At 39.5% G+C, this 18,162-nt stretch overlaps 1 protein-coding gene across 5 annotated transcripts in view; it reads right to left on the minus strand.

Moving 5' to 3' along the window:
* Nucleotides 1-256: 256 nt before the first annotated feature.
* LOC127584634 (prolyl 4-hydroxylase subunit alpha-1-like) overlaps nucleotides 257-18,162 on the minus strand; it is a 71,626-nt gene continuing 53,720 nt past the window's right edge. For all 5 annotated transcript variants that reach the window (XM_052041457.1, XM_052041456.1, XM_052041454.1 and 2 more), the window contains 5 exons: nucleotides 17,629-17,682; nucleotides 14,647-14,712; nucleotides 9,841-9,909; nucleotides 5,395-5,491; nucleotides 257-3,011 (listed from right to left, as the gene is read on the minus strand). In XM_052041457.1, the coding sequence (XP_051897417.1) occupies nucleotides 2,941-3,011; nucleotides 5,395-5,491; nucleotides 9,841-9,909; nucleotides 14,647-14,712; nucleotides 17,629-17,682 (357 nt within the window). In that variant the 3' untranslated portion in view covers nucleotides 257-2,940. The remainder of the gene's footprint in view (nucleotides 3,012-5,394; nucleotides 5,492-9,840; nucleotides 9,910-14,646; nucleotides 14,713-17,628; nucleotides 17,683-18,162) is intronic.

Genomic DNA, 18,162 nt, shown 5'->3' on the forward strand with positions numbered 1-18,162 from the left:
AGTTCTCAGGTCTGTGCTCCACCTATGCCGGTCTTAATTATCCATAAATTTTAGTCGCTCCACCACTGGTAGTGGTAAATTAAGCTGCCAGGGACCCAAGGTGAGGAACTCCCTCACTCCCTAACCAGCTCCACCTCATTTTATTTCTGCACTTTCTGCCACATTTCTCTCAGGCTCTTCAAACAGAGTTTAAAATCGGTGGCTCACTACTGTTCAAGATACCACAAAAATCACAAGGCAACAAAGGAACTTAAGAAGAAATTATCACTGCTGCCACAGTGAGACTTTATTTTCTTGTTCAAGTTTACATTGGAACAGAAGGGACAACAAAACTAGTCAAAGCACTAAATTCAGGTGTGTAGGAGCAGCACTAGGTTAATAAGATTGCATTCTAGAATAAGAGGAAACAGAACCCATCATTCAGACAACTCCTGTCTCTGCAACTTTTTATGTTCAGAAAAATATAACATCTTTTAATTAGTATTTTATGAGAAGGGAGGGAGAATGGTTATTAAAGGTGCCAAAGTCTAGTGGCCCTGCTTCATTCATAGAGGAGAAGCAGGTGAGTGAGTTCAAATCCAGTGGCACTTGTCAAGTTCCAGATTGATGGGTCATGGTTATTGGCATGGTAGGGAGCAGGTTCCAATACCTACAAGGTTGGCACTGGTAGCACTCACTTGATTGACACAGGGTGGAGTGGTCCACAGCCACTGCATTATAAACTCGCCTGGGGAGCCCATCCTGAGTGAAAGGTGCTGGGGTGAGAGCGATAGAAACCATAAAAAGGCTGATTTCATAAAAGATCACCTGTCTGTACAAGTAACTGACCACTCTTGCACTTTCTGCAGAGGTTCTTAAACCATTCAGAGGAGGGCCAGAAGACGTGCCAATTCTCAATCCTGTGTACAGCACTTTCTTCACAAGGGGGTGTTTTGGTGGCAGATTGACAAATTGACCACTGTCTCTTTTGCTGGTAATGGGATGGGATTTGGACACTGTGCCTCTCTGTCTCCCCTGATCTGGTCACGGGATGGGATGTTGGTACTGCACCTCACTTTGCCTCCCCTCATCAGCTGGGACTTCCCATTGGTAGTGGTAATTCTCCATCACTGTACTGGGTACCCTACTGCAACTTGAAGTCAGAGAAGCCTTTTTTAATTATATGAAGTTGCATTGATCGTAATAAACTGCTTTCCATTTTTTAAATTAAGTAACAGTGAGATGTGAGCTAGTGTTTAGCTCACTAAACAAATCTAATAGGTTTCCATCCTGCATTCTGACATTCAGGCAAGTTAAGTACATTTGCCTCAGACTAGTTGGCTCTGATTGTTTTATTCCTGAGACTACAGTTGTGTGGCATGTAAAGTTGAAAACTACCCCTGCAGCCAAGTACATAATGAGACACTAAAGGAAATGGTATCTTGGGAAGAAAGAAAAGGGCAGGTTTTATTTTAAAATAAAGATATATAAATACACATTTCTCCCACCAATGGCACAGAAAAAGCACTTTTCCTTTGAAAAAGATCCTCTTGGGCATATCATTATGTTAGTGTTATTTTTTCACATTATCTCCCACCCACCCTGACGCTCTACAGTTTAAAAACATTCATTTTTAACATTTTTCACACATTAAAAAGTTTACCCACTGATTGATTGTTTCTTTTAAAACCTGATTATTCAGGTCAGCTTAAAAAAAGGGTGAGGGCGAACAATGATTGTGTAATATATATACACACACACACGCATTTGAAAACTAATGAAAAAAATACATATCCAAACAATATACATAGCCAAAGGGCCTGTTCCTGTACTGTTCTACGTTCCAACATTTTTTGGCCAATTTCCAAGGTGCCTAAGACAAGCCAAATTATGTTAAGAATCCAATTGATTGCTGATGCTGGAATAATGAACTGATATTGCTAGGGGTGCAACTATCATGTTGCAATGGGGTATGCTGGATCTGGTAGTTAACAGTTAAAAAGAGAGCAACAAATGATTGTGATTCATAGGAAGGGAGTAAAAGTTGGAGTGCCATGTGTTTAAAAAGCACAAGTCTTACATTCAGAGTGCATCAGGCAGAGGATGTCACTATTAAATGGTATTTCTGGTACACCCCATGTACATGGTCAAATGTTCTACAAAATTAGTCATAGTACTTTGTTAATTACATCTCAAATCTGAAACTAACTCCTGTTATTAACATTAGTTTGAGAAAGTGATCATGATTCATAATGTTCATCAAGTTTTTAGATTCTGTTACATTTAGCAAAAGGGAAAATGTACTTCCAATGTCAACATCATGTATGGCTTTGTCAGTGAACATGTGATTTTTAGAGAACCATCTACATCATTATATGCACACTAGTCTAAGCAAACATACCTACAGGTACTCCATTCTGGAAAATGCTTCATTATTCAGGCTAACATGAAGCATTGCTCTTCCAGCACTATAATTCAAAAAGTTCCGTGAAACAGTTTTAACAGAATTATTCCAAGAAGTCTCATCTTGCAAAGGATGCCCAAGCAAGGCTTTGTTCAGGGAGGAATGCTCACTCCCAGCAAACATCTCTTTGCTTGCTGAGGGTGCAGCTTCACGTTGCAATTTCAGAAACATGAAATCACCCCATAAAAATCAATTTGTAAAAAAAGAGCCATGTAACGTGTGGGAAAATAAGAGGACAAATGCGTGATTTAGAGGAACATTTCCCGTCATTTAACCAGCTCAGCCTAGTTCAATAAAACCTGTCAATGGAAAAGATTATAAAACGCAAACCTCACTGCCCAGGTCTTCATTTAGTGTTAAAACAAAAGGATGTTTGAGTCAGGATGAAGTCTTAAGGGGTGGAGGACAAAGACAAGGAGTAATGACAGAAGTGTAAACAGGACTGAGCTGTAGTGTAGGTGGTGTGGACAGGGAGCAATTCACCAACAGTGAGCTCATCAATCCAGCTCTGACAAGTTACACCTTCTTCGGAATTCCTGCCCACGCTCATGGATCCACTTGTTAGACACTGCAAAACAGCCAAACGGACATGTCAATAAACACTGAAACTTCTCCACTCCCACAGCAACCTGGACCCCACTTCACAGACAAAATTACTCCTGTTTATTCCATTTTACCATCCATTTAAAAATAACACACATTTAAGTTGCTATAGCATACAAGACCATCAATCTTTTATATCACAGACAGTAACCCAATTATTTCTAAATCTTACATGAAAGTAACTTCAAACCCCAACACACAGTCCTTTGCAACTTATCAGCTGAAACTTATCACCCATCCTACAGTTGAACCACAAGAGGAGTTTGCGTCACTATTTAATTTTGATTAGGACTAGTATTCGCATTCCAAATCTGTATCCTGGTGGTAGGCTGGTAACATCCAGTATTGTTGTTTATATGGAGTGTGTAATGATTTTAGATTTAGCAACATAACTATCATTGCCCCTATAAATTACCAAATTCTCTAAACTGAAACATCAGTCTAATTTGGGTGCAGTGATTGATATGATTTGTTTTTATCATGCAGTCAATTTTTAAATTATTCATTTATGAAATGTGGTTAGTTTTTTTTAATGTCCAGCCTAACTGCCCTGAGCTTCAAAACCATGTAAGGCCACTTCAGAGGGTTAGTTAACATTCACCACAACATTGTGGGCCTGAAAACACACACATCTAATCCTTGTTATTCACTGCTAGTGGCCTTGGAGATATCCACGTTTCAGTTACCAATGCAAAATCTGTGTCCCTCTCTCTTCTGGGTAACGAGGTGTATTTCCTTCCCTAAAGGACTACTGAAATAAATGGGTGTTTAACAATAACTCAGTCATTTCATGGTCAGCTTAATGTTGTTAATATTTTAATTACATATAATTTACTTATTTAATTCCTACATAATTTTTTTTTTTACAATCACAGCACAATAATTCCACTGTATATTGCATTCATTGCCATTTAATTCTTCACAAACATAAGCTGGAAGAACAGAACTATTCAATGGAGAAATGTGAAGTTAATGAGAATGTGATTCCTAATTACCTTATGTACTGAACAGTGGTACAAGGAATGTACACTAACTATACACTGGGATATAGTCATCATCTCTTGTAAATCTAAGTAAAAAAAAATGGCTTTAAAATAATTGATTTGAGATTTAAAAAATATTGCTTTTGTCTTGGATCCTGTTGGTGTATTTTGAGATGGGCTGTACAATATATTCTAAGAGACATCAACAATTGTACCCTTTGTCGATGGTTCTCAAATACGCCTATTCTTTGCCTATGGGTACACCAGCCATCAGCAGAGTTGCTACTACATTTGTTTAAAATGTATGGCTGGACCACCAAAGGGATGTTGAGTTGGTAAGATTCAATGCTCATTTCTGATCTTGTGACTTGGATTCCGGTTTAGGGAAACAAGCATTTAAAGAGCACAAAAATAGCCAACATAGCACACCAGTGGATTATAAGCAACTTCAGTAAGACACATACAGATTTGGAAAATTCTCTTATTCAGTTGTGGGATGTTGGTGTCACTAGCAAGTTAACACCCATTCCTAATAGCCCTTGAAACAGTGGTGTGGTGGTAAGTTTCTGTTGTACTGCTACAATCCATGTAATGAATGTATTGTCCACAGTGCTGTCTGGTAAGAAACTCTAGGCTTCTGACCCAGCAACAATGAAGGAGTACCTACTGTATTTTCCAGTCAGGATACTGTGCGATTTAGAAGGGAACCTGCCGTTGGTGGTGTTCCTATGCCCCTGCTGTTTTTGCCTTTTTAGATGGCAAACATCAAGAGTTTGGAAGATTCAATGATATAATTTAATTTATATCCTATCTAGATGCATCACAGCTTGGTATGGCAGCTGCTCTGCCCAAGACTGGAAGAAATTGCAGGGAGTTCTGAACACAGCCCAGTCTATCACAAAAACCAGCCTCCCCTCCATTGACCCTATCTACACTTCCCGCTACCTTGGGAAAGCTGCCAACATGATCAAAGACCCCTCCCACCTGGGTCATTCTCTCTTCTCCTCCCTTCCATCGGGCAGAAGACACAAAAGCCTGAGAACCAGTCTCAAGGACAACTTCTATCCCATTGTTATAAGACTCTTGAACAGACCTCTTATATGATAAAGATGAACTCTTGATCTCTATAGTAAGTTCTGCTTCACATCAGAGACTGAGTAGTTCTAGAAGACTCATTGGGGTTGTGGTGTTTGACAATCAAGTTACTTACAGTACTACACCATTTATTCTAAAAGAGATGTGGTTGCATTGTGCCTGCTGTTACTCTTAAGTAAACAGTAAAACCTGGGAATCAAAGATTTTCATGCATGACTAAAACACATCCACAAGTCCTCCAAAATTGATGTTGAACACCTGTGTACTCACCCCATTTGTTTCCAACTAATACTGGACAAGCTGCATGCCGTGTGCTGTAGTCACCTTCTCCACTGGGAAACAGATTGTACCAAAACACTGCTGTGCCCTGCAAAACAAGCATCCAGTAATTGGTTTATTATTGTCACGTGTACCAAGATGCAGGGAAAAAACATAAGTACATCAAGAAATTACAAAAGCTATAACAGAATGCAGAATATAGTGTTACAGTTACAGAGAAAGTGCAGGGAGACAAATAGGGTGCAAGGGCCATGCGAGGTAGATTGAGAAGTCAAGTCAAGTTTCCTGACATTTTTAGAGAGTAACACATACACATTCAGCAAAAAACAATGACCCAAAAGCAAAGCCCATGAGCTTTTGTTGAATGCATGTGTGACTCCTGCAGAATTCTTTTAACCCTTTTTTTTTTAAAAACTAGAGATATACAGGTAGGTTAATTGGTTACTGGAAATTACTCCTCAGCAAAAGTTAGTGTGAAAGAGACAAAAGGGGAGTTGATGGGGTATGAGAGAGAAACAGAGTAAATTGCAGGACTACAAGATGGGAAAGAGGGATTGAGACTGATGGGATTTTCTGCCAGCATAGACCTGATGGGCTGAATGGCAACTTCATGTATTGTAAAGAGTAAATCAATCTTGTATAAATACAACAGGCTCTATCGACATTACACAAGCATTTCTTTGAAAACAAATCACTTGAACTGAGTAAGCTAATTAAGTTTTAAACCAAGTCTTAAAATTCAAAGATAGATAAATCCCCGGGGCCTGATCAAGCATATCCTAGGACATTGTGGGAAGCTAGGGAAGAAATTTCAGGGCCCCTTGCAGAGATATTTGTATCATTGATAGTTATGGGAGAGGTACAGGAAGAATAAATTCTGGCTTCTGCCCTCTTTCTTTCCAGTCCTGATGAATGGCCTTGACCTGAAATGTCGACTGTTTATTTCCCTCCATAGATGCTGCCTGACCTGCCGAGTCCCTCCAGCATTTTGTGTGTGTGTTGCTCCAGATTCCAGCAGCTGCAGAATCTCGTGTCAGGGGTGACCTTATACAAGTTTATAAAATTGTGAGGGGCGTAGATAAGGTGAATAGCCAAAGCTTTTTCCCCAGGGTAGGGGAGTCCAAAACTAGAGGGCATAAGGTGAGAGGGGAAAGATTTAAGAGAGACTGGAGGGGCAACTTCTTCATTAGAGGGTGGATAGTATATGGAATGAGCTGCCAGAGGAACAGATAGAAGTGAGTACAATTGCAATATTTAAATGGCATTTGGACAGTTATATAGATGGGAAAGGTTTAGAGGGATATGGGCCAAATGCAGGCAAATGGAACTTGGTTGGCATGGACGAGGTGAGCCAAAGGCCTGTTTCTGTGCCTTTCTGCTCTGATTCTATCTAAATTTGGCTTTCATTTTCATTCAGAAATATTACCTGTACTGGAATTGCAACCAAACACCTCAACCACAGTCACTATCAACGAGACCTGGGCTCAAATTGCATATAGCACCAATGGAAAATGTTTCACTCGCAGCAGAATGAAACACCAAACCAAACATCTGTTTGTGATAATGAATCACATGAATTTTAAAGATCCCACTGTGTCAAAGATCAGTGGGCTTCCAACAAATGTCATTGCTCATTGATTCCATTGCTTCCTGCAAGCTGCCCGCTTTTCTTGGCTACATTAGTATGCACAACAGTTCAAGCTTGATCCTCCTAGGTGAAGTGCTCAGAAAAGCCTGAATTGATTAAGGTCTCCTTATAAATAGCAGTATTACTTAAAAATGCACCCCACCCTGCCAAAAAATAAATTGGCAGCAAGGAGCTATTTCAAGGCTGTAAGACTGGTTCTAATTGATGTTAAACGTATTAACTAAAAACAAGCCAAATGCCACTGTGGCAGGTAAACTTATACAAGTTTCAAAACTCTCTTGAACATTCCTCCTACTCTTTACATGTTTCTTTTTCTGATGTTATTTTCATATTTAAGGAAAATAACTTGCAATTCTAACCTTTATATTCTCATGATGCTCTGAACCTGACACAGGAGACAAATTTATGCAAAACAAAATTCTAAAGAGAAATAAGACAAATGAACATGTGTTTCATCAATGAATAACACCCAGCTCCATCCAGTGGGCAAACCTGGCAGTGGTTAAAGATCTTCAAGACAAGTTTTTTGACTAATTCTTTAGTACTGCAATAAAGTTTTAGCCTTCAATATAATTCCAAGTTCCAAGAGGATTCAAATCCACAACAGCTGATTTGAGGTAAAAATAGTACTTCACATCCTTAAAATTCTTTATATAGATTCCCTTGCGCAGAGGATAATTTACCTAATGTCCCCAATCACTGTCAATCATGTCTTGATGGCTGACACAAATAGGTCAACTTTCTTTTAATTGGCAGTTAAAACCTCAACTCTCCCAGCACCTTAGAACAGAAACTTACCCTGTAGAAGAGTATAGCCCAATGTGATAAATGTGAGGTCAGCACAGAACAGGCTAATGTGCTGGAGCACGTTGAGGTTAAGAAAGAGGTAGTGTTGGAGCTTCTGAAAAACCTAAGGATAGATAAGTCCCCGGGGCCAGATGGGATATACCCCAGGTTGCTATGGGAGGCGAGGGAAGAGATTGCTGGGGCGTTGACGATGATATTTGCATCCTCCCTGGCCACAGAAATGGTACCAAAGGATTGGAGGATGGCAAATATTGTTCAAGAAATGTAACAGGGACAATCCTGGGAATTATAGACCAGTGAGTCTTATGTCAGTGGTGGGCAAGCTATTGGATAGGATTCTTAGAGGCAGGATTTATGATCATTCAGAGAAGCTTAGTCTTATTAGGGATAGTCAACATGGCTTTGTGAGGGGTAGGCCATACCTCACAAGCCTGATTGAGTTTTGAGGTGACAAAACAAATTGTTGAAGGTAGAGTGGTGGATGTGGTGTATATGGACTTTAGTAAGGTGTTTGAGAAGGTTTCCCGTGGTAGGCTCATCCAGAAAGTAATGAGGCATGGGATCCATGAAGACTTGGCTGCGTGGATTTGGAATCAGCTTGCGCAGAAGGCAGAGGGTAGTAGTAGATGGAAGGTATTCTGCCTGGAGGTCAGTGACTAGTGGTGTTCCACATGGATCTGTTCTGGGATCCCTGCTCTGAATTGGATGAGAAAGTGGAGGGATGGGTCAGTAAGTTTGCAGATGACATGAAGGCAGAAGGTGTTGTGGATAGTGTAGCAGGTTGTCGTAGGTTACAACAGGATATAGACAGGATGCAGAATTGGGTGGGGAAATGGCAGATGGAGTTCAATCCAGAAAAGGGTGATGTGATACACTTTGGAAGAATGAACTTGAAGGCCAAGTACAAGATTAATGGCAGGATTCTTAGGAATGTGGAGGAACAGAGGGATCTTGGGGTCTAAGTCCATAGATCCCTCAAAGTTGCCTTGCAAGTTGATAGAGTGGTTAAGAAGTGTGCTGGCCTCCATTAGTCGGGGGCTTGAGTTCAAGAGCCATAACGTTGCAGCTCTATAAAACTCTGGTTACACCACACTTAGAGTATTGTGCTCAGTTCTGGTCACCTCATTATAAGTAGTATGTGGAAGCTTTAGAAAGGGTGCAGAGGAGATTTACCAGGATGCTGCCTGGATTAGAGGACATGTCTTATGAGGAAAGGTTGAGCGAGCTCGGGCTTTTCTCTTTAGAGTGATGCAGGATGAGAGGTGACTTGATAAAGATTATGAGGGGCATACAGTGGGCAGTCAGCACCTTTTCCCCAGGGCAGCAATGGCCAATACCAGAGGACATCAGTTTGAGGTCAGAGGAGGAATGTTCAGGGGAGATGTCAGAGGTAGGTTTTGTTTTACACAGTGATGGGTGCCTGGAATGTGCTGCTGGAGGTGGTGATACAATAGGGAAATTTAAAAGACTCTTAGATAGCCAGCTGGATGCAAGTAAAATGGAGGGTCATGGGCTGTGCAGGATGGAAGGGTTAGATTGATCAAGGAGTAGGTGTTTATATAGATTAGCACATCGTGGGCCGAAGGACCCATACTGTGCTGTACTGTTCTATGATCTATTTCAGATATCCATCATCAGTAGTTGGTTTTAGTGCTCTCTGAAATTTGCCCTGCTGGAACTCAATTAAATGAGAAACTACTGAACAAGGACTCACTGATCAAGTAGATCTGCTCAATTATACAGGTTCCAGATTCCAGTTATCTTGCTTTATTTGGACAACTGAGTTGAACAGACATGACTGTTGGACTTGTGACGGGGCCAACAAACAAAGGTTGTAATACATGCAAGAACAAATGAGAGCGAGAGAGAGAGAGCGAGAGCGAGAGAGCGAGAGAGAGAACATACGTGGGAGGCAGGGGAAGCAGGTGTTTGCACAGGCCTGCTGGCTGGAAAAGGAAATGGATGGGAATCAATACTGATACCTTTTGTGGCCACACAGCTGCTCCTACTTCAGGGAAAACAGTGGCTCCTCCGGCTGCTACATCACTCATCTGGCAGAATAAAGGCGGAAAATTACAATCAGATAATAGCAAGTTCAGAAAATATCTTCTGCACTGCTCAAAATACAATGAAAGCTAGTCTCAGGTTTGCATGATTAATAGCATTTCCCCAAATAAAAGCTAATAGACAACACTGTGTCTTTGTTCCAGATGTCTGATATTTCAGGATGTAGCTTTTATGGTCTTTGGATTAGATGATAGAGACCCATCTGTGTCGATGGTTCAAATGCATAATCCCATTGCACTCTCGCTCTGCCAACGTTACCAGAAAGAATTAAGGAAAAGGGAATATCAGAGCAGGATTTCTATATTTAAAGAAAACCAAGGGGATCAATAAGACAGACAGATTCTCTTGGAGTGGGAAGACTCTTATCCTTCTCACTTTAAAAATATATGGCCCCAACTCCTCGACACACCACGTATTATCTATTTCTCTTACACCAGACTCAAACCACAAACATTTTCTAGGATTGAGAAGACTCTAATCCTTCTCACTTTAAAAGAATACAGCCCTGACTACTCAAGGCACACCACATTTTATCCATTTCTCTTAAACCACCCTCTCACCACAAAAGAAACGAGTGGAACATGATGTTTTACACCTGATTTTGTTGTGGGTTTTTGACTTTGTTGACAGGACTAGAATCACTCCAAAACACAGGGTTTAAGTGCTGCTTAAATTGAACCCAGTCTTTATTGCCAAATTGCCTGTCTAATTAAAGGTTTACTTTTCAAAGTTGAGAGGATGTTGCAATGTGTTTCAGCTTAGTACAAACAAAAAGTGCATATTCTTGCTGACTTAGTTATTAGTTGCCAATCAACAGTACAAGTCATCCAGCTGCCAGCATGAAGGCTAGGTTAAAGCCTGGCAGTAATGAACCACAAATTGTTCAAGTTTATAATAAAAATTATACAACATCTGCAATGTGGTAAAGTATCTCAGGTGCTTTACAGGAGTGTTTCATCAAAAATTTACACCCATCCCAATAAGGAGATTTTAGAGCAGATGGTCAAAAGTTGTCAAAAAAAAAAGTTTTAAGAATTGTCTTAAAGGAGTAGAAAAGCTGAGGTGGTTTATGGAAGAAATTCCAGAGCCTAGAGGTTCTGGTTGCTGAAACTACAGCTGCCAATGGTACTGCAAATAAGTTCAGAGACATTCATGAAGTCGCAAGTAAAGGAGCATAGATATGATTAAAAAGTTGAGAACTCTAAATCAAAGCATCATTTAATCAGGTAATGTAGATCAACGAGCACAGGGGTGATGGATGCGGGATGGACAAAGATGAGGGTACAATGAGGGAAACCAATTGGAACTATCAGGTCTAAATGAACAAAGTCACAGGCAAGGATTTCAACATCAGATAATATAATGCAGGACTGAAGTTGTGTAATTTCTTAAGTGCATAAATAGGTGACCTTGATAAAGGCACAGGCGTGAGGTTCAAATCTCTTCTTGTGGTGAAACATCACACCAGAGACTTGGGTTTAGTTATAGACAAATGCCATGGAGAAAGGCTTTGTACTTCCCAATGGTTATATTTTCCCTGTCTGATTGAAGAACAAAAGTTACATTTGTAACTTTCAAGTGGTTGGTACATTCTAAAGTGCTTCACAGCTCTATATTTATAGTGCATTCATTGTCATATAGTGGGGAAACATGGCAGCCAATTTATGTAATGGCAAGGTCCCAAACAACAATGAGGAAAACAATTAATTAAGTCATTTGTTTTCTTTGCTGGGTTTCAAAGAAACATATAAATTTATGGCACAGACGACCCTTCAGCTCATGTCCTTGTTATAATTATACTCTGCTTTTATGGGAAGACTAACATTTCATTTTTAATTTCTCTCTCTCTCTCTCTCTCGCTACATTCATCTAGTGGAGCACCTGGTTCTGCTTTGCGCTACCCCATTAAGCTGTTGCTGAGATTGTATATATTCATCAAAATCCTGCTGTGTTATAGAAGCTTTAAGTGCAGGCCAATTGTAAAAATGTTTGTATGCATCCAAAATCCACGTGTGGATCATATGTTGTTTATTCTTGTTGTACTGGGGGTTGTTGCTTTAGCACTTTCAAAAAACTGGTCATATGTCCAACCTTTTTAATCAAACTCCAGGCTGGAGTTAGATCCCCCTGTGCTTTAAACAAATTCAGTAATATTTTACATTAAGGAAGATTCCACAGAAATGCAAGTAATATATAATAATCTGAAACCAGGATTCAAAGCAAACTAAGAAAGTATCAGGAGTAATATGGTTATATTAGACTGGGAAATTACAGTAAAAGGGTATAACAGTAAATGACCAATGGCTTACATTTAAAGGATTAATACATAAAAAGAATACTTATTACCTTAATGCAGAACCACCCAAAAGGAAAAATGGTCCAGTCGGAGCTAACATGAGAAGTTAAAAATAGTACTAGATGACGGAAAATGTTTATAGTGTTGACAAAAAGAACAGTAAATCTGTATGCTGGGAAAATTACAACTCAGCAAAGAAGTAGAATGCTCGAATAATCTAGTGAGAAACACAAGATGGTAATATCTTCTATCAATATGTAAAAAGGAAAATATTAACAAAAGTTTATGTAGGTCCCTTGCAGACTGTATCAAAAATTATATTGGGGAATAGGGAACTGGCAGAGAAATTAAACAAGTATTTTGTGGCTATATTCACAAAAGACACAGAGAGCTTACAAGAAATAGTGCTACAGGGCTAGAATAAAAAAGTCAAAGGAATTAGCAGCAGTCTAAACAAAAATTGTGTAAATTAACAGGACTGAAAGCAGATAACATTTCCCCCAGGACTTGATGACTTGCACCCCAAGGTTTTGAAGATGGCCATGAAGATAGTAGATGTAATAGTTGTCATCTTCCCAAACTCCACAATTCTAGAAAGATTCTAGAATGGAAGGTAACAAATATAATCCATTTAAGGAAGGAAAGCGAGAGGAAACAGGAGAGTGAGGGAAAGCTTCTACCAAAGTAGACGACCACAGTGTTTTTCAAATGGAGGCGTCTGAAAGGCGTTGACGTTCAGAGGAACTGGGTGCACTTGTATACAAATTACTGGAAGTTCATGTGGAGGTACAGCAAGAAATTAGGAAGGCATATGGTATGTTAGCCTTTAATGCAAGAGGGAAGATGTCTTACAGGAATTAAGAGGAGAGATTAAGCAGCAGGGCCAACAGGCCCTTGATTTTAGAAGAATAAAAGTGATCTCATTGGCTAATCTCTGACATATTTGGCGTGTGTCAATCAGGACAGTTGAGGATTTTTTTCCACTTAAGGCAGTGAACCTTTGGAATGTTCTACCCAAGAGTGCTTTGGATGTTCAGTCATTCAGTATGTTCAAAATTATTTTCAGTTCAGGAATATTAAAGGAATCAAAGAACATGGGGTCAAACCATGAAACTGGTGTTGGGGTAAAAGATCATCCATGATCTTTTTCAACAAAGCTGCAGGCCTAGGGGGATAAAATAGCCCACTCCTGGTTCAATTTTTTATGTTTTTATAATGCAACTGTCACCGTTGAGTTAAACCTTGAAGCAGGCAATTATCTGTCTTAGTTCTTACCGACAAAAAACCAGGAGACCAGGATGAGGGCTGGCTCATAGGCATGAAAAAAAATTAGTGTACCCAATGGAAAGATCAGAAGTCCTCAATGCATGCTTTCCCTGGTGTAGCTGATGCACAAAGGTTGACAAAGGCACCAGAAAACCCTTGCTGCTCAAATAATGACAACCCTACCAGCATGCATTTGATGACCTTGTTCCATCCTACATGCCAGCAATCATACATTCTTCAGATTCTGACCTAACCAGCATCAATGAAAAAGCTTTCAGTCATCATGTCCTTGCACTCTGGAATTTCCTTCCAATCCTTGTGCTTATTTCTATATTTTCAAAACACCAGCTCTTCAGTCACAAGAGACTGCAGATGCTGGAATCTGGAACAACAAGTCCAGATGAAGGGTCTCGACCAGAACCATTGACTGTCCGTTTCCCTCCCTTGATAGTGCCTGGCCCACTGAATTCCTCCAGCATCTTGTTCATAACTCTTCAGTCATACTGTTAGCCAATTACACAACCTTCTTACCAAATTCTTCCTTGGATTCCCCTTTGTTTAAAAAAAAACTTCGATAACATGGCAGAATTTTGCCAAACTTATCTCAGCAGTCACTTTGTGGAATGAGGTAAAACAGGATCAGGTGGGGTGGAGTGAACGCAGGTACAGAAGCCTGAAGTCCCACACCACCGGGTTCAAGAATAGGTACTTTCCTTCAACCATTTTGTTCTTGAACCAACCAGCACAACCCTAACACGATGACCACTTTGCACTAAAATGAACCTTATTTTGTTTGTTCTATTTGTGTTCTTTCTTGTAAAAATTGTTTATGTTTATGATTTTTTTGTGAATGCTGTTTATATGATGTGATGTGCCTGTGATGCTGCTGCAAGTTTATCATTGCACCTGTGTATACATGTACTTGTGCACATGACAATAAACTCGACTTTGACTTTAAAAGGAGAAAGATTAAAATGAATGGTTAATTCTCTCACTCTAACAATTAAAAGGCTACAAGTTTTATTTCAGATGCACAAACAATAAATAAAACTGGTACTTTAGAAACAAAAGTTTTCTCAAATCCATGGGAATTGGCTCACATAAACTGGATCTTAAATTAACTGATCCGTTTCAACCAAGCACACAATATTTTACTTACGTAAAATAACCAGGTAGCAATCCTGTTCCCGGTGCCCAGTTCTTTGAAAGCATCAGGTTCATCTTTCTACATTGAAACAAAAGAATTAAAAGTTGTCGTTGCAATGCCTATACTATAGGACATAACATTTTTCTGTGCCAACATTGAGAATCACTTAATGGATATATGTACAAATCCTTTCTCTGCTCTTTCATGAGAAGCTCGAACACATAAATACTTTGACAAATGCATTTAACTTCCCCATAAAGTAGCAGATAAAACAAATGCACATTCACATTAATTTTCTGTAGAACTCAATTCGAGAGTCACAGCAATTCTTTCTAGTAGCACAATGCAGAGCAAGCAAAATTAAAGCATGCACCACATTACTCATATTCCATCTAGGCATTTTGAATTCAACAATTTCAGATAACCAGCCTTTTCTGTTTGTGTCAGAACTGATCAGTTCTGATTCAAGGTCATCAGGTCTCTTTCCACAGTGCTACCTGACCTGCTGTGTATTTCTAGCATCCTCTTTTATTTCAGATTTCCAGCATTCTGCATTGCATAATTCAAATACTGTTTTTGTTTTCTGCCCTCATGCACTTCCTTCTATTAAATGCTCTTCCAGACAGATCAGCTATTGTTAGCAAGCATTAACCACCATCTCTTAGATAGCATCAACAGCACTTCTGTCATCTGGATTTTCTTGTTCTCCACCCTACCAGACATTCCCCTGTTCTACTGGAAACTTAAAACTTGCTTGTTTTCTCACTTTTCCAGTTCTGATGAAAGCCTTCGATCTGAAACATTAACTTTCTCTCTACAGATGCTGTCTGACCTGCTATCTCCATCATTTTCTGCCTTTGAACTGGGGCTTGATTCCGTCTTTTCATACTGTCTGTAACTTAGCTACATTCTGAATTTATATACTACTTCCCTTGCCACTATTCCCCTTGAGATGCATGAAAATTTTATTTTTGTTTAGGTTTTTCTCATTCATGCACCTGATATCCTATTAAACCATAAACACAGTGGTATTCTAGACATGTTGCATGAGGCCCATTCTTGTTCAAGAATGGACATTTTCAATAGCAACATGCTTTATTGGCCCTAATCCCTGAAGTTATTATTTTTGGAAAGCATTCCTTGACTGGAGTACATAGGATAACCAGCAGGAGTCCCATGACCACAACAGATAACTAGCAGAACAGTGAGTGAAGGGCAATAAAGAGCTTCAGCATCTTATTAGTTAGTACGGCTGGGATGTCAAATACAAGAGTTTACACATTGATAACCTTGATCTGTCAAGCATCACCGGAGTTTCACTTTCCAGTACAATGACTGAATTTCTCTTTACTGCATTTACTTTATCAGACTTATTCAATTTAAAATCATTGCTCACTACAATTCATAATAGATATAAGTGATCATCACAAATATTCTTACACATCAGTAACAACAGATCAACCATTTTCAAAAACTTTAAGTTCCAACAACCAGAACTCAGCTTCCATATGTGCCAGACTCAATCAAATGTCCATATGAATACATTAAAAAGGTATAATTGATGGCCTCAGCTGCCATATGCTAGTCAGGGTATTCCGCCATTTCCTGAGAACAATATTCAAAGCATCTCTCTTGTAACTTGTAACTGACATTTTTGTTTTTACAGAAAAGGGTTGGGGATCGCATGATTAATGTGGCTCATGTATAATGTTCAAACAAGAAACAAAAGACCTAAACGAGCAAGATCACAGTAATTTTGCAGCAAGTACCTGGAATATAACCAAGCTCACTTTATCAATACATAAATCAAGTTAGTCAGCATTAATGGGCAACATTGATCAACATCTATACAAGAGATGTATCACTACACCAGGAAAATTAGCTCATTAGAAAAATTAATTTTAACATAATGATAAAGAACTGCCAGCACACTGAAGTAAAAGAAATGAGATCCAGTAATGATCATGAACATTACTGCGGTCAAACCGCATTGGGCATTACTTCTCAGAAGTATTGACAAATGGGATACCTGCACACACTAATCTATATATTAAAATATGTAGGGATTGACAACACACTCCAGAATACTCTCAGCAGATCAGCAAGTCAAAATTGTGGCTGGCACCAATTTTAAACTTACTGAATTCTTCCTTTACTTCCACAAAATACAATTTTCTTCACTCTTCCTGCCTCAGTAAGAATTCTGCCTCATGCTGAAAGACTGTTTATATTGCTTCCTGAAATTACTGAGACAAAGCCATCACCAGGATCACAGTGATAAAATGTTCCAATTTTATACTGATCAATCAGTATGATTTTCCCAAATTAGGTGCTTCCCTGAGAGTCATAGAATTGTACAGCATGGAAACAGGCGATTCAGCCCAACTCAACTATACTGATCAGTGGGCACCCTTCCAATATTAATCCCATCTCCCAGTACTTGGTCCATAGCCTTCTATGTCTAAGTAATCCAAGTGCTGATCTAGACACTTCTAAAATACTGTCAGTGATCTAGCTTCAACTATTCTCTCAGGCAGTGCTTTCCAGGTGCTTATTACTGTCCGAGTGAACAGACCCAGCTTCTCCAGTCTCTCCTCATTAACTGAAGTGCTCCATCCCAGGCAACATCCTGGTGAACCTCATCTACACCCTTTCCAGTGCTATCACATCTTTCCTATACCACGGTGACCAGAGCTGCATGCAGTACTTCAGTTGAGGTCTGACCAAGGTTTCATGAAGTTGGAGCATAACCTCCCTACTTCTGCATTCAATGCCCTGATTAATGAAGGCTAGTATCCCATATGGTTGCCTAGCCTTGTTGATTGTTATTGATTAGGGCTGCTCTATCTATGCAGAAGCATTGTAGTGATGCAACTTTTGTGACACTACTTGCCCGTGCAAAGTCATGATGTGGCTCATACTGTCCACCCACGCCATAATTAGCCACCTGAAAAAGAAATAAATGGAGAGCAAGTGCTGAAAAATATAACTTACCCGTCCAAAGTCAAAATGAGGCTCGTACTGGCCCCCAACCCCATAATTGGCCACCTGTTCAAAAGGAGAAGTCACACAGAACCAGTCAAATGCTCAATATTTCTCTGAGCATAATTCACAGCATTAAGTTAAAGTGAAATATGTATTTGTACAGCAGGTGGTACAAAGGCTTTGTACACTGGAATTGGAATTTATACTTTGCATTGCATTTTAATTCCATTAATATCAATGCATTAGACCTGTTCTAACAAAATCCAGCAGCCTGCATCTGCTTGGCTAATCACAGATTTTTCTTTTGTATTAATGAAGTGTGAGGAAATGCAAATACTCATGGTTGTATCATAGCAGCAACTGTTTCACAGCCCAACTTTCTCCTGTAACAAAACATTCATGGACATGATTAAAGGACCTGGCAAAGACAAGCTTATTCCCTGTTAAGCAATAGTTTAAAGAGTTTTATGATAAATTTTAGTCTGCTGACATTATGTGGTAATGTTAGTGGTACAGTCAATGTAATGGAATGCGGCTTATCTT

This window comes from Pristis pectinata, chromosome 30, assembly GCF_009764475.1.
Source record: "Pristis pectinata isolate sPriPec2 chromosome 30, sPriPec2.1.pri, whole genome shotgun sequence".
Taxonomy (NCBI): domain Eukaryota; kingdom Metazoa; phylum Chordata; class Chondrichthyes; order Rhinopristiformes; family Pristidae; genus Pristis; species Pristis pectinata.